General features: G+C 41.2%; 1 protein-coding gene across 2 annotated transcripts in view; it reads left to right on the forward strand.

The window, feature by feature from the left end:
- DDX42 (DEAD-box helicase 42) overlaps window positions 1-15,828 on the forward strand; it is a gene marked incomplete at both ends in the record, with an annotated part of 37,709 nt that extends 21,881 nt beyond the window's left edge. Inside the window, 13 exons of one of the 2 annotated variants that reach the window (XM_084239129.1) lie at window positions 630-779; window positions 3,463-3,567; window positions 4,886-5,005; window positions 5,792-5,968; window positions 6,564-6,692; window positions 7,292-7,391; window positions 7,943-7,990; window positions 8,502-8,599; window positions 9,852-10,128; window positions 11,092-11,318; window positions 12,604-12,714; window positions 14,117-14,218; window positions 15,124-15,828. In XM_084239129.1, the coding sequence (XP_084095255.1) occupies window positions 630-779; window positions 3,463-3,567; window positions 4,886-5,005; window positions 5,792-5,968; window positions 6,564-6,692; window positions 7,292-7,391; window positions 7,943-7,990; window positions 8,502-8,599; window positions 9,852-10,128; window positions 11,092-11,318; window positions 12,604-12,714; window positions 14,117-14,218; window positions 15,124-15,828 (2,349 nt within the window). Of the gene's footprint in view, window positions 1-629; window positions 780-3,462; window positions 3,568-4,885; window positions 5,006-5,791; window positions 5,969-6,563; window positions 6,693-7,291; window positions 7,392-7,942; window positions 7,991-8,501; window positions 8,600-9,851; window positions 10,129-11,091; window positions 11,319-12,603; window positions 12,715-14,116; window positions 14,219-15,123 lie in introns of those variants that run through there. The other variant, XM_084239130.1, reaches the window with a different exon arrangement.
- Window positions 15,829-16,153: the final 325 nt, after the last annotated feature.

The raw sequence follows: 16,153 nt of genomic DNA on the forward strand, positions 1-16,153 counted from the left end.
TGAGACTTACCCAACTTGATTTTTTTTAATCCAAAATTAATACTTATTTTGGTAAACCAAGATGTCAAGTAGTTTGGGTCTACTGATGGCCTATAGCAACATCTAACCTCTACCTCTTTCTAAGGGTTTTGTTTTGTGATTCTTGTAACTCAAGATGAAACATTGATTTAATGCCTGTCCTTTAGTATTTTTTTTTCTATTGTTCAGTTATGGGATGGTGAGAAGGGAACCAGAGTGAGCAGAGTGGCCCTTTCCAGGTTTGTGACCCTTCTAAACAGTGTCAGCTTCCAAACTTGGATTGGTAAAGCCACAGCATATGTTCCACAGCTCTGGGCAGGGTAGGTAGACACACCCTTCATCCCCCCCCCACCCCCAGGAAGGTTGTGGAACAGACTGATTTGTAAGTCTTCTATTAAACAAGTTAAATAATTTTATAGTAGTAACTGTCTCATTTCTTTTGTCCTTTTGAACACTGCTATTGCTAAAGGAATCATTGCTAGTAAAAGTCTTGGCCTTGCTTGGTAGGTATTTAAACTGTGTAATCGTCTGGTACACTGTGCACTAATTACAGGAACAGAAGTGTTCTCAGTTGTACTTGGGTATGATTATGTTCTTGTGCTTTCCTGCAGGAAGCTTATTTTCGGTACATGGCAGAAAACCCTACTGCTGGTGTGGTTCAAGAGGAGGAGGAAGATAATTTGGAATATGATAGTGATGGGAATCCAATTGCACCTTCCAAAAAAATCATTGATCCTCTTCCTCCCATTGATCATTCAGAGGTATGTTGTTTCTTGCTGAATTTGGGTCTTGATTCTTGTTTTAAGTTTTTTCTTTAGTACATAGTTTGTTTGTTTGTTTGTTTGTTTTTTTACTTTAGTATAGGTTTTCCCTATATCTGAGAAGTCTCGGTTTATATATCTTGTGTCATAAGAATATTTGTTCCTTGGGATCTTGTCATCTCTGCTAGGTAGATGAGTCAGAAATTTCATGGAGAGTTTCACAAGGAACCCTTAGCTTACATTGCTGTTCAAGATACAGCTGTATCACTTGCTCAATTTTGGTTTTAAGCTAAGAATTTTTTTCAAGCAACTGTACTGTTTTCCACAGTATCACTTACCATCTTTTTTTAAAGTGGGTCTTAGGGCCTATGTTTGTTTTTCAGATGCTATCAGTCTTAACTCTTTCTCCCAGATCTGGGGCAAATGAGCAATTTTTCCTTCATAGTGGAACCAGGAACTATAGGTTCCTTAAACCCCAAAAAGGGAATGAGAATATCTCTATATCCACTAGGGAAAATAATCAGTGTTTCATCCAAGTTAAATATGAGACTACACACATCCTACTGATTCTAGATCTAGAGTAATGATTTTTAAAAAAAAAAATTTTAAGATTTTTTTATTTATGCATACAAGAACTGGGGTATAGGCCAGAGGTGCAGGAGGTGAGAGGATTCATCAGAGACAGAGTGGAGAGCGAAACAGGCATGTTCAACATGGCATGTTCATCTACTGCTGAGGGGAGCAGTAGACGAGATATGAGAGGTCTGCTGCACCATGTAGGTCACCTTCCTGGCAAGGGATTGAACGCCTGTGTCTCCTGTTGCAGTGGCTGGAAATGCTTGATAGTGCTGTGTCTTGAACCCCTGTGCCACCAGGGAGGCCCCTAGAGCAGTAATTTTTAAAGTGTGGTTCAAGTGTTTATGGGAGGATTTTTTCAGGCTGTCTACAAAGTCAAAAGATGCTTTCATAAATATGTTATTTTCCTTTTTAACCGCATAAGCATTTGTATCACTGGCTAAAGGCTATGATGGGTGAAACTACTGATGCCTTAGCTGAATCAAGACACTGATATAGACTGTTCTAATAGACATTGTTCTTCCCTGCCAGAACATTACTTTAAAAAACAAAATCCTGGGCCTCCCCTGGTGGTGCAGGCGGTTGAGCACAGCTCTGTGAAGCTGTCTGCAGCCTCTGCAGCGCCGGTTTGATCCCGGCCGGCCAGTGAGGGTCCCACATGGCACGGCAGACCTCTCCTGTCTCGCCCGCTGCTCCCCTCAGCAGGGTATTTCAGTCAGTCTCCTGTTCTGTTCCCCGCTTTCTCTGCTGAGTCCTCTCACTCTCCCGCACATATGGCCTGTACGTCCGCCCCCGTTCTTGTATAAATAAATAAATCTTTAAAAAAAAATCCATTTTCACTTAATAAGAATATCCTTAATAAAACACTAAAAATTATTTATTAAATCTTTTTTTAAAAAAATATATATATTTTTAAATATTTATTTGTTTGTTTATTTACACAAGCACTGGGTACAGTCAGCAGCGCGGGAGGGTGAGAGAATTCACCAGAGCCAGAGTGGGGAGCAGAGCAGGCAGAAGGACCCAAGTACACTGCTGAGGGGAGCAGCAGCCGGCAGGAGAGGTCTGTGCGCAGGCGGCAGGAGAGGTCTGCGCGCCATGTGGGACCCTCCTCCTGTGGCCAGGGAGCACGCGGCCTCGCAACCCAGCGCTCAACCGCTGCGCCACCGGGGAGGCCCTATTTATTAAATCTTGACTCTTAACATTGCATGTCATTTTATTCTGTGTGACAATATGGGAAGTAAGAATAAAGCATTCCTATTGTATACAAAAATATGATAGTTGTCTCAAAGAGATGCTTGAGGTGTTGCTAGCTGGGGGGGGGGGTGTTTAATGGAACACTATCTTCACTTGAAAAAAATGAATAAAGGGAAACTATTGAAAAAGTTTATTGCCTCCCTAATGGCCTAGGGGTTAAGTCTCAGCACTATCACTGCTGTGCCTGAGTTCATTCACCGTATGCTGCACATATGGTGCAGCAGACCTCTCCTGTCTGGCCCAGTGATCCCCTTAGCAGTGTATTTCAGTAAAACTGCCTGATCTGGTCTGCTCCCCACTCTGTCTCTGGTGAATCCTGTGACCCCCACCCCACCTCCAGCTTGTATCCCAGTTCTTCTACGCAAAAATAAATGAAATCTTTAAAGATAAATAGATAAATAAATGCTTAAAGCTAGATGAGCAGGTTATGCCAAAAACACATTAAAATGTTGTAGAGTAGAATATCTTCATTAAAATACCTGTTCCCTGAGGCCTTTAGCATTACAAAAATCCACTAGTCTCTGTCCCCCTGTTAAGGTTCTTCAAATTTGAGGTGCCCTTAAGAGTCTCTATGGAATAGGTCGGTGTTTCTATTGAAAATGTAATTAGCAAAAGGTACTGGTTGTACCTTTGGAAGACAACTATGCTCACCACTGTACCCCAGGCTGAACTTTTAGGGGGCTGAACTTTTAGGGGGGAAGTGTGTCATGAATAAGTGAATTCCTTTGTTCTCTTGAGCTGGCTTTGGCTTTACTTGTATAATATTTGTAAAAGGTTATGTTGCATTAAAATCAAACTTACAGGATTGACTCTTGAATTCTAGACTAACTTTGAATAATTGGACCTGCAGATTGATTACCCACCATTTGAAAAAAATTTTTACAATGAGCATGAAGAGATAACCAACCTCACCCCACAACAGTTAATAGATCTCCGGCATAAACTCAATCTTCGGGTAAGACAAACGTGAAGCCAAATATTCTTGTTAATGTTAATTATTCTAGAGTGTTATTATTGTTTATCCAAATTAAAATGACCTTTGAATTTCTTTTCTAATAATCCCTGAACCATTTTTGATGCATTAATAATTGTGTCCCTTGGGTACAGGTGTCTCAATTTCATTCAGTCTTCTGGCTCTTTTAGGGCAGGATTTTTTCTTTCATGTTACCTACATTAATGATACATGTGTTCTGTCAGCTTTGTGTGTTCTGTTGGAATAGTACGTTGTTGTAACCTTAAAATAATTTAGCAGCATTTCTGCAGTGAGTACACTCTGTTAAGAACTATATTAGGTAGGCCAAAGATGAAGGATAGGCGTCCACTTCTTCAGGAGAGGAAACAAGATTAATGTAAACAATATATAAAGACTTTTGAAGTTAAGATATCTGTCTCAAATTATATACAACACAGTTCTTTGAGTTGGAAGAATTAGCACCATTTAAAAATGTGTATGCTCTAATTTCAGAATAATAGTTTTAATTGTCCACCAAAAAGTTGGGTTCACATTGGCCATATTGTTTAGGGTACTGCTGAATGTTAGTTAAATGAAACACACATAACATGGTGGCATCTGCTGTTTGGACACCGATTTGGTCAACATCTGCCTGACCCATTACTATGTGATGTTTGAACTCCCGTTTTCTGAGAGAGGTTGTATACATGAACTTGTCCTTTTTGAAGAGGTCCTCCCACCCTATCACCCTTCCAAAAATACAGCTCCACTTTAAGTGAAATCCTCATGGGAAATAACCACATCAGCATTACCAGAGAAGCATTCAGAGGTCACCCCTGTTGGAGTTAGCATGGTTATAAGCCCCTTTCTTCATCTGGAATGGTGAGAGCAATGCTTGACAGTGGCTGGTCCATCAATAAATGAGACATTAATTCTTCAGGCATAACTGAAAATGGGAATGGTAGATCACATCTTTGTAGCTAGTAGGTATATCCATGTCTTTTGAAAACTCATTTGTACTCTTCATTTTATTTTGAATTTTATTTTCTCCTACCATCTGGGTAATAGATATACAAAATGACAATAAAAAAATTAAAAGTATTTTACTGTATGACAATTATCCGAGGAATATTCATTACATCGTTTTATTATGTGAGGTTTTATATCTGTTATTTTACCTTTTCAAGCAGTTTGTGCTTTGACTACAGACTTACATTTTCACTTCATGAATATAAATGCTAGATTCGGGTAACACTGATGAATTTCTGATGCTATTTATTTTGAAGTACAAGTCATTCCTGGGAGTTATCTTTAACTCTAGGTCTCTGGTGCTGCACCTCCTAGACCAGGAAGTAGTTTTGCTCATTTTGGATTTGATGAACAACTTATGCACCAGATTCGGAAATCTGAGTACACACAGCCCACTCCAATACAGTGCCAGGTAAGTAAACATGTAGACAGAAAAACAAAGTGGAATGATAGTCATTGAGTAAATATTGCAAACAAGTCAAAGCAGTAGGTCATTGTTTAGTACAGTGCTGTATTGGCATAGATAGCAGATGTCCAAATATTTCCTCTGTGATTAAGTCTGCAACTTTTGCTTTAATTTAGATAGACAGGTGGACATACATGTAGTTCAAGAATATTTTCAAAACCTTTAATAGAGCAAGAGTGAATTATTTACCACTTTAAGAAGTTGCTAAGGGGTTGGGAAATTGTTTATTAGGCCTAAACTTAAAAATGATCCAAGTGTTTACAAATCTAGCCTTATCAGTGTCTACGATTCTTTTGTCCATGACCTGAATTTTTTCATTTATAAGTGAAAGGAATAGTTTCTGTTTCTCTTTCACTTACATAATTTATTCATTGCTACGCAGAAAAAGAACTTTCGGTATATATCCCCTTTCTCAAAGTACAAAATGTTTCAAGTTTCAGCAGCCCACTTACATTATATGTCACAAATTTTCACTTCTATACTTTAAGCAAAATGGAGTCATTTGTATGTTGTAAAATATGGCTGATCCATATGAAGAGAATAAATTGTTATAAGTGAAGGTTAGAGGAATGCTAGATATTTCTTATCCCATAACCAGTGTCCATAGCCCATGATATTTTTTTCCATTGGAAATGAGTATCATTAATAGTTTATTTATGCTTTCCCAGAATTTCCTTAAATATATCTTAAAATTGACAATTTAGAGTGAATATACTTATTTTTTTCCCTCAGGGTGTACCTGTGGCATTAAGTGGTAGAGATATGATTGGCATTGCCAAAACAGGCAGTGGAAAAACTGCAGCCTTTATCTGGCCTATGTTGATTCATATAATGGACCAGAAGGAATTGGAACCAGGTGATGGACCAATTGCAGTGATTGTGTGTCCTACTAGGGAGCTGTGCCAGCAGGTATGTGCCCTGTGTGGAATGCCTCCTTTCCTGTGTGAGCTAGCAAGGGTTTAGCCATCCAAGTAGGTAGAATTACCAGAATTTTTTTTTTTTTAAGTTGTAGTGAAATACACATGAAACTTGTCATTTTAACCACTTTTAGTGTATATTTCAGTGTCATTAAGTACATTCACACTGTTGTGCTACCACAGAACTTGGAAAATAAAACGTGTTATATATTTTTTATATTGCCAATTGCACACTTTCCCCTAATAACTACTGTTTTGAGAGGGGAAAAAAATGTGATGTGGAAATAGTAAGCTTCCAGTATTTTCTTCCTTGGTTAATTAATTTTGCTTGTTAAAAAGGTAGTGAAATGATCAGAGAAGCAAAGTGAAAAAAATTAATAATGAAGACAAGATTGAGATAGCCTGTTAAAATGTGTGATGGTAGTCTATGTTTCATTCACTTTATGAATAAAATTGTGATTTTGAAGCATTTTCTAGCTTTTGATTTTCCATGTCACCACAGTCTGTTTTTTCAGAACTCTTTTGGGTGGTAATAGAGCAATTTGTTAGTGTCACAGTTTGCTAATATGTCATTAACAACTTTGTAGATCCATGCAGAATGTAAGCGATTTGGGAAAGCATATAATCTTCGATCAGTGGCCGTGTATGGAGGAGGGAGCATGTGGGAGCAGGCCAAGGCCCTTCAGGAAGGGGCAGAGATTGTTGTGTGCACCCCGGTAAGTATACTTTGGGTTTAAATGGCTTCTCAGCCTCTCTTGGTATGGAAAAAGTGGTGAGTTGTTAGAAGGAATTCCCCCTAGAATGTGATAAAGCAAAATTGAGAAGAGTCTGATGAATGATTGATAGCCTGTGGTGGTGTTTTAATTTTGATTAGTTGACTAAAATAATGCTCCATTTAGATTCTCTGACATATATAATAATAGCTACAAATTCCCTTCTATTAAAACAGTTTTTCTAATGCTCTTCTAACAAATGGATCCATGGTTATTGAGAGCATCTAAAATCAGAAAGATATTCAGAGTATGGTCAGAACTGCCTTAGAAAGAGTGTTGTCTAAACAGTGAAACCTATCAATAAGACTTTCAATTAGGTCATTACAGAATACCTTTCAAAAAGAGTTCTCACATTTTTGTTCAACTTAAATCACAATATAAAAGAAAACTCTAATTGAGTTTTTGAATTTCTATTCTCTTGGGGCTAACAGACCCAGTATCTGTTGTAGTCTAAGACTGGAGTATTAACACTTTTGCCAGGAGCACAGCTCTAGAAGTTCTTAGAAATGTCATGTATTTACTATTCATTTTCTGGATCTCAGGGTCGACTGATTGATCATGTGAAGAAGAAAGCTACCAATCTTCAACGAGTCTCTTATCTTGTGTTTGATGAAGCAGATCGAATGTTTGACATGGGATTTGGTATGCCTTGTATGCCAGTTTCCTCTGTCTCTGTCCTCATGATGATAATTTTTTCTATGTCTTTCTGGACTTAGAAACTTTTTCTGCATGAGAGAAGCTAAAAGTAATTCTCAATAAGGTTAGACTGTAGTGACTTAGCTAAAATATTGACTACTTTAGTTCTCTCTGGAAAAGGATTGGTTTGAGGATATTTCAAAGTGTTGTAGTGTATTTATACATTATTTTTATTCATACACCTTTGCAGAGGTTAAGGTTATGTTCTTAGGTAGGTGAATGTCTTATCCAAGGCCTTTGCTTTCCTCTCCTTATATAGCTCTGTGAAAATCCTGTTGAATAGTCTTTATTGATTGTAATGCCACCCGGCCCAATCCAGCTGGGTGGAAGGAAAGTGTTCCTGAATTTCATACTGAACGATACAAATCTAAAAGTTGCAGATTTTCCTTAATTCTTATAACCTTTCATATAAAGACATTTACTAAAATTATTTTTTCCAGGTATCCAAATAGTAATGTAGAATTAGATTACTAATTCTACTTCTCTACTTCTTCCAGAGTACCAGGTGCGATCCATAGCAAGTCATGTCCGTCCTGACAGACAGAGTATGTATGAAGCAATTTACTAAGTCACATTTGTACTGAGAATAAATACCTGTTTATAAGCACTCACAGTTATGGCACCAAAATTATCATGTTCTCTACTGGTGAAACTATAAAGGGGGGGATAATGATAGTTTATTTGAGCTGGACGGGACACTAGAGATCAACAGGTATAATTTGCTCATTTTTATAGATAATAAAACCAAGACTAAGAATTAAATGACTTGTCCCAACTTACGCACTTTCATCAGTGGGTAGAGGTAATGCTCAGTGCAGATATGCTGCTGTAAAGTCAAGAGATTTGTTGTGAGCCATGATGACAGCCCATGTCTGAAAATGTATGGAAATAGAACACTTGCAAATCTTTTTCCTTAATGAATCAGTGTTTAACTAAATTTAAAGTTCAGGTCAGTTTATTAAAAAAAAAAAAGGTAATTCTGAATGTCATTAGGAAGCTTAGTAGGTATTCAGAAATGAAGTCATATTGTTTAACAGAATTTATTTTACCTTTTAGCTCTATTATTCAGTGCAACTTTTCGGAAAAAGATTGAAAAATTGGCCCGAGACATCCTGATCGATCCTATTCGAGTGGTGCAGGGAGATATTGGAGAGGTAACCCTTAGCAGGGCTGGATGGGACCCCAGCAGGTTACTTCTCATGTTAGAGACAGAATTAACTTCTCACTATTGAGTTGCATGTGTGTATGTGGGGGTATGTACAGATGAGGCAACATGTTTCATATTTGCTTTAAAAAACATAAGGGGAGGGCCTCCCCGGTGGCGCAGCGGTTGAGCGCTGGGTTGCGAGGCTGCCCGCGGCCTCTGCGGCACCGGTTCGATCCCCGGCTGCTCCCCGGCCACCGGAGGAGGGTCCCACATGGCGCGCGGACCTCTCCTGCCGCCCGCTGCTCCCCTCAGCAGTGTGCTTCGGTCCTTCTGCCTGCTCTGCTTCCCGATCTGGCTCTGGTGAATTCTCTCACCCTCCCGCGCTTCTGACTGTACCCAGTGCATGTATGGACAAAACAAACAAACAAATAAAGAAAGAAAGAAATAAAACATGCCTCTATTAAAAAAAAAACAAAAAACATAAGGGGTAGGATAGATAAAACAAGATTGGCAAAATAGTCATGATTGTGCAAGGAGGTGGTGAGTACATGGCTATTTTGAATGATTAAAGTTTTTGCATGGTAGAAAGGGTTTTAGAAACCTTTAGGGTGAGGGAGAAAAAAAGCAAACTGCCTAGAAGACTATAGGTCATTTAGAATAAAACTGACATTTTCAAGATTGTGGAAGGAAACCTGCACAGTATGGAGTGGGATGACTTGAAAGGTCTGGTGAAAAGAATTGAGGCCACCCCCTGCTGCCACCACTCCTTACTTGTACATACTACACCCTGTGGAAATTCTCTGAATCTCAGTTTGGAATTCAATTAAAGGTTCCTGGAGAATTCATCAAGTTGCTTGCCATGTTTATTATTAAAAAGCTGTGTAGTTAACATTTTGATGTTGTTCATTTTTGATTTTGTGTACCTTCCATGTCCATGTTTGAATTGTACTAGGAACAGTGAGAGAGGGGACTGGAAAGGGGGCTTACTTCATTCGGAATAATCTGAATAGCCATAAACAAAATAATGTAAATATCTGGTATTATAAATTGGTTAGGTATTCATGCACACTAGGAGAGATGAGGGCACAAGGATTTGAGAAGAGACATTAAGTTTTGAACTGCTTTAATTTGAGGGAGGCAGCCCTAAGGAGAAGAAATGTCAAAGGTTCTATAGGCAGGAAGAAAATGTGATGCCTGGTTCTTGTTCAGGTGCCTTGTGGTACCAGTGTTAAAAGTATGTTTCATTTTTTTCTTTACAGGCAAATGAAGATGTGACTCAAATTGTGGAGATTCTCCATTCTGGGCCTAGTAAATGGAACTGGCTTACCCGGCGTCTGGTGGAGTTTACCTCTTCAGGGAGTGTCCTCCTGTTTGTTACTAAAAAAGCCAATGCTGAAGAGCTAGCCAATAACCTTAAGCAAGAGGGTCATAACCTTGGGCTGCTCCATGGAGACATGGATCAGAGTGAAAGAAACAAGGTCATTTCAGATTTTAAGAAAAAGGACATCCCAGTTCTGGTAGCTACAGATGTTGCAGGTAGAGTATGAATCTCCCCAGTAATCTCTGGTTCCTATGCTATAAGGGAACTTGGTGTTGCTATATGAGATGTATAATGTCTGAGCAGGCCAACTGAAAGGCCCCTTACTGGCCAGCTTGCGGAAACCTGGAGCTCTGGGAACCACTTGTCACGTAATGTTTCTCTCTGGACAAAAGAATCACTGCAGTTGGAAATAACTTTGGGAAAAATGACTGAGACAGTTACATTTTTTTTTTTTTAATTTTTTTTTAAAGATTTATTTATTTGTACAAGCACTGGGTACAGTCAGAAGCACAGGAGGGTGAGCAGAAAAGGCAGACTGACAAAATACACTGCTGAGGGGAGCAGCGGGTGAGACAGGAGAGGTCTGCACGCCATATGGGACCCTCGCCGGCAGTCGGGGATCGAACCGGCGCTGCACAGGCTGCGGGCAGCTTCGCAGCCCAGTGCTCAACCGCTGCGCCACTGGGGAGGCCCGAGACAGTTATATCTTAGGCTGTACCCTTATGTCTAACTGTAGGAGATAGATTACATTGATAACATTGTTGACTGTACCTCTTTCAAGATCAGAAGATTGCTTAAAGCGTGATTTTTAACTTTGCTGAGTTTTAATAGCTACTCTTAAAAACTGATGTTTTCTCACAGAAGGGGAAGTCTCATGTTCAAGGCAAATTTGATTCTGGTTTTAATTTTTCTATGTATTCATAATGCAAGAGAGGGACAATGGCAAGTTAGAGGTGGCAGAGGGTCTATGTCTTTTGCACTAGGCAGCACAGAATCATAGAATTGACAATAGTGGTAGTTGTTCTATAATGGTGACTTACCTGTATCTCAGTTCATTAAACTTCAGCTCATATTGCCTGGATAACAGAAATGTGTGTTCCTGGATGGTTAGCATTTTGGGTTACTTCATCTTTTGACTTCTGATGAAGAGATAAAAAAAATTTGTTTTTTTGTTTTAGCTCGTGGCCTGGACATTCCTTCCATTAAAACTGTCATTAACTATGATGTGGCACGAGACATTGATACCCATACTCATAGGATTGGCCGCACGGGACGAGCAGGCGAGAAGGGTGTGGCCTATACCTTGCTGACTCCCAAGGACAGCAATTTTGCTGGTGACCTTGTCCGGAACTTGGAAGGAGCCAATCAGCATGTTTCCAAGGAACTCCTCGATCTGGCAATGCAGGTGAGGAGTTGGCCACCCTTCATACTTTTCCAGGTTGTAAAACTAAGTGGAAAAAAATTGAACACACCTAAGACAGATAACATGAAAAATTGACTAGAAAAGTGGGAAGTAAAGTACTTATAAGGTACATATCGATTGGTATTGTAGGACATTAAAATTAACCTGGTTTGTCTTATTCTCTCCTTCAGCAGCATCTGTGTTAAAAACAATGAACTTAGCTATTTCTCATAGACTTAAGAGCTCAGACTTCTGAGCAATGTGATAACCTCCAGTGGGTACTCCAGTTCAGCACTAAGTAGGCATTCTACTGAATTAAAGCTTGAGTCATCTTAATACCTGCAGTCCCCAGATTATAGGGGTTTTCAGGATATACACATCCTGAAAGTAGAGACTTAATGTGGCCTTCAGATTCATAGGCCAGTCCATAGAATTGTTTGTGCAGCCCTAAATGCACTTGTGCTGCCCATACTTCACGTGCTAGGTAAAGAACCTGCAGTGCAGGAGAAAGGAAAATCTTCCCCTTCCCTTCCAGGGCAGAGAGCCATCCTGAATATTTGAAGAAGATATGTTACGTCACTGGCATTTTCTTAAATCTCATTCTGTGCCTTAGGCTCCCTGTGCTCCCCAGTTGTGATCAGCTTCCTAATCAGTACCTTTCCCAAGTTGCCCTGCCTCTCCAGTACTTTACTGTGACTATAATGTAATTGACAGATAAAGCTTTAATCACCCTAGAGTTGGTTGCATTCTAAAGAGAATGTGAATAAATCTGATTAGTAGTATTCTGGCAGTGGAAACGTTTAGGTTCTATGGGTATGTAAAATGTTCAGTTGTGTGGCTATCAGTCCTGGGGGCCTGCCCTTAGAATCAATTCTGATATACCTACTTCACAGAGCTTTTTTCTTTTACCTTTGAATCCAGCAGTTCTTTAAAAGCTTCTAGTTTTTACGTCCAATGATACTACAGATCGTGAAATTGAAAATAAGTTCATTTTTCTCAAGGAAGTTAGAAGTAGCCAGTTGTAACTGTTCTGCCTTTGCAGCGCATCTAATCACTTCCCTTCCTGGAGGCCCTGAAGGAAAGACTAGTAGATAAAGAATCTGAAGTTGAACTGTGGTTCCTGTGACTAATACCACAGATATATTGGCTAAAGATGAAGCAAAAAATTCGTTTCCCACTTTAATCAGGGTTTTTGTGTTTTTTTTTTTTAGCTTTCCCTTTAATCTTGTTCTCTTCTTCTGACCACCCCTTCTTTCCCTGGCTTAATTTTTAATTATGTTCATTGCAGAATGCCTGGTTTCGGAAATCCCGCTTTAAAGGAGGGAAAGGCAAAAAGCTGAACATCGGTGGAGGAGGCCTGGGCTACAGGGAGCGTCCTGGCCTAGGCTCTGAGAACACGGTGAGTCCAGTAGTAGTCTCAGGGCTGGCTGGTCCTGAGTCCTGGATGAAGTGCTAGGACTATTGCCATTTACCTAAGAAAGCCTCATTAAACCCTATCTAGAAGGGATCTTGTTCAGTGTGATTTGAGTCAATATGATGCTAGTTCCTCAATGTTATGACTATCTTCAAGAAACACTTGTGTGTACTTGGCTGACTAGACAGGCATGTTAAGGAAAACAGTCTAGGTTACCTGTGGTTCTCAAAATGTGTTCCCTCAGTCAGGAGCAAATGCAAACTTATGCCTGCTTTGTTCTACCCCTGCCCAGACCTGGTGAATCAGGAACTTGGAGGTGGGGCCCCCCAGTCTCTTCACAAACCTTCTAACACTAACCTTGAATCTGCTGCTAAGTAGACATTGCCTGTAAATTCTAGCTGTTTCTTACTGCGATGCTCAGGGATGATTCCCGCATTCTCTGGGAAATTGCATCAGAGATGAGAGCTAGCTTTTCTCACAAACTTCCCCTCACTGGCTTCTTCAACTGTCAGTTTCCTAAGCTACCAGTCTACATTTCTAGAGCAATATAATTATCTTGATGTCTTTGGTAAATAAAAAGATTTGATCTCACATTATAATAATGGTGATGATGCTGTGGATGATGGCAGATGACAGCGATGGCTAATACCGGGTATTTGATATATCCCAGGATCATTCCACACAGTCAGGTGTAATGGCTTGATTTTTACAGCCACGCAATGAGAGTAATACAGATAATGAATCTGGGTACCCAGGTACCCTCTGAATATCAGACTCTGATATTCAGAGCCTGAGCAGTCATGCATGTGCATCTGCCTCTTAACCCTTTCATTTTTTTTTTTTTTTTTTAAGATTTATCTATTTATGCATACAAGAACTGGGGTACAGGCCAGAAGTGCGGGCGGTGAGAGGATCCACCAAAGACAGAGTGGGGAATGGAACAGGCAGACTGACCAAAACACACTGCGGGCGAGTCAGGAGAGGCCTGCTGTGCCATGTGGGTAGCTCCCTGACCGGGGATCGAACTCGTGCTGTGGTGGCTGCGGCTAGCTTCATAGGTTGCATCTCAACCCCTTGCGCCACCAGGGAGTGTCCAGCCCTTTCATTTTTAACGTAATTTCTATGTAATTGAATAGGTATGTGTGTGAAAAGCTTTGGGTATGATCTAGCACATTTCTGATTGCTCCGTCTGTTTCCAGAAACAATTACTGGGATAGCATTTAAAATTCTCCATTACTGTGTCCATTTTTTACAAAACATAGTAGGTTTCTAAAAATAGACAGTCCCAATCCAGCTCATTTCAGAATCTTCAGTGTGTAGAGCCTGGTCTGTGGCAGAGGGCTTTCCTCTCTATTCTTCCTTCCTCATGGGTGTGTTTATTTTTTAGGACCGAGGAAATAACAACAATGTAATGAGCAATTACGAGGCCTACAAACCCTCCACAGGAGCAATGGGAGATCGACTGACAGCAATGAAAGCAGCTTTCCAGGTCAGAAATAAGCATTTAACTGAAAGAACTTTCCCCAGTGATTCTTGGGTAGCAACAAGAGGACCTTAGCTTTCCTGAGATGGTGGCTGGGCTTACAGATTTACTGCTGGATTTAGGGCCTTCCCACTGCTTGGATTTTGAATATAAACTTAACAGATGGCTATCCCCAGCGCTGTGGGTATGGCAGTCATCTTCAGGCAGAACCTGGGTCTGTTGGATAGCCATGGGGTTGGTGTTTCCTCCTGAGATCAATATCCTGGAATGTTCCCACCTCCACAGCTTTCGTAATCTGGTGGAGAGCAGTTGCCTGTTTTTGTTTTTTTTTTTTAAAGATTCATTTATTTTATTTTATTTATACATGCACTGGGTACAGTCAGAAGCGCAGGAGGGTGAGAGAATTCACCAGAGCCAGAGCAGGGAGCAGAGCAGGCAGAAGGACCGAAGTACACTGCTGAGGGGAGCAGCGGGCGGCAGGAGAGGTCTGCGCGCCATGTGGGACCCTCCTCCGGTGGCCGGGGAGCAGCCGGGGGTCGAACCGGCGCTGCAGAGGCTGTGGGCAGCTTCGCAACCCAGCGCTCAACCGCTGCGCCACCGGGGAAGCCCTAGCAGTTGCCTGTTTTTATGACTAAGAAGGGTTTGATTCTCTTGTGAACCCTAAATCTGTCTTTTACACCTGCCCCTGCAGGTGGCTCATGGCATCCCTTTAATTAGCTGGGTGTTAATGTACTTATTTTGTGTCTCCAGTTTAATGTATCAGTTTGGTCCCAGGATTGTTTTTCATTAGTAGAGAAACACACAAACCACAGGATTGTGGGACCATGGGAATGGTCCCATCAAAGTGCCAAGATATATTCGTTTCTTCAACTTACTACCTTACCTATTCCTGTTGTCTCCTTCTCTTTTAGTCACAATACAAGAGTCACTTTGTTGCTGCCAGCTTAAGCAATCAGAAGGCTGGAAGCTCTGCTGCTGGGGCAAGTGGATGGACTAGTGCAGGGAGCTTGAATTCTGTTCCAACTAATTCTGCCCAGCAGGGCCATAACAGTCCTGACAGCCCCGTTGCTAGCGCAGCCAAGGGCGTTCCCAGCTTTGGCAACCCTGGGACCCTCAGCAGTGCCCCAGTAACCTACCCTTCTCCTGGAGCCCAGGGAGTCAACAACGCAGCTTCAGGGAATAACAGCCGAGAAGGGATTGGGGGTGGCAATGGGAAGCGAGAGAGATATACTGAGAACCGGGGTGGCAGCCGTCATGGTCATGGAGAGAGTGGCAGTCGGCATGGTGATAGCCCACGGCATGCAGATGGCGGTCGCCATGGAGAAGGATACCGCTACCCAGAAAGCAGCAGCCGTCACGCTGACGGCCATCGGCATGGAGAGAACAGGCACGGAGGAGGAGGTGGAGGCCGGCATGGGGAAAGCCGAGGTGCAACTGATGGTCGAAATGGTGAGAGCAGGAAAGAAGGTTGTAATCGTGAGAGCAAGATGGACCCCAAAGTGGACAGCAGCAAGATGGACAAGGTGGACAAGGTGGACATCAAGACAGATAAGACAGCTGATGGTTTTGCTGTCCCTGAGCCACCCAAACGTAAGAAAAGCCGATGGGACAGTTAGAGGGTATGTGACGCGTGAAACCGATTGTCTTTAATTTTATTTTTAGAAAGATTTTTGGTAACTAGGTGTCTCAGGGCTGGGTTGGGGCCTAAGATGTGTGGACCCCCTGCCCTTAGTGGATAGCTGGAGCTTGCAGACATTACTCCTTCATCTGGATCACTTTTCAGATGTTTGCTTGGGAAACTGCTTGGTCCTTGAAAGCAATGAAAACTGGGAGTTTGGGCTCTGGGTGAGTTGTTATGAGGGTCAAGGTCCGAGGACACCTTGGAAGAAAGGGCCTTAATAAGGGGCACAAAACTCACTCTAGGTTTATACTATATGTAGC

The sequence above is a fragment of the Talpa europaea genome (genome assembly GCF_964194135.1).
Source record: "Talpa europaea genome assembly, chromosome: 7".
Taxonomy (NCBI): domain Eukaryota; kingdom Metazoa; phylum Chordata; class Mammalia; order Eulipotyphla; family Talpidae; genus Talpa; species Talpa europaea.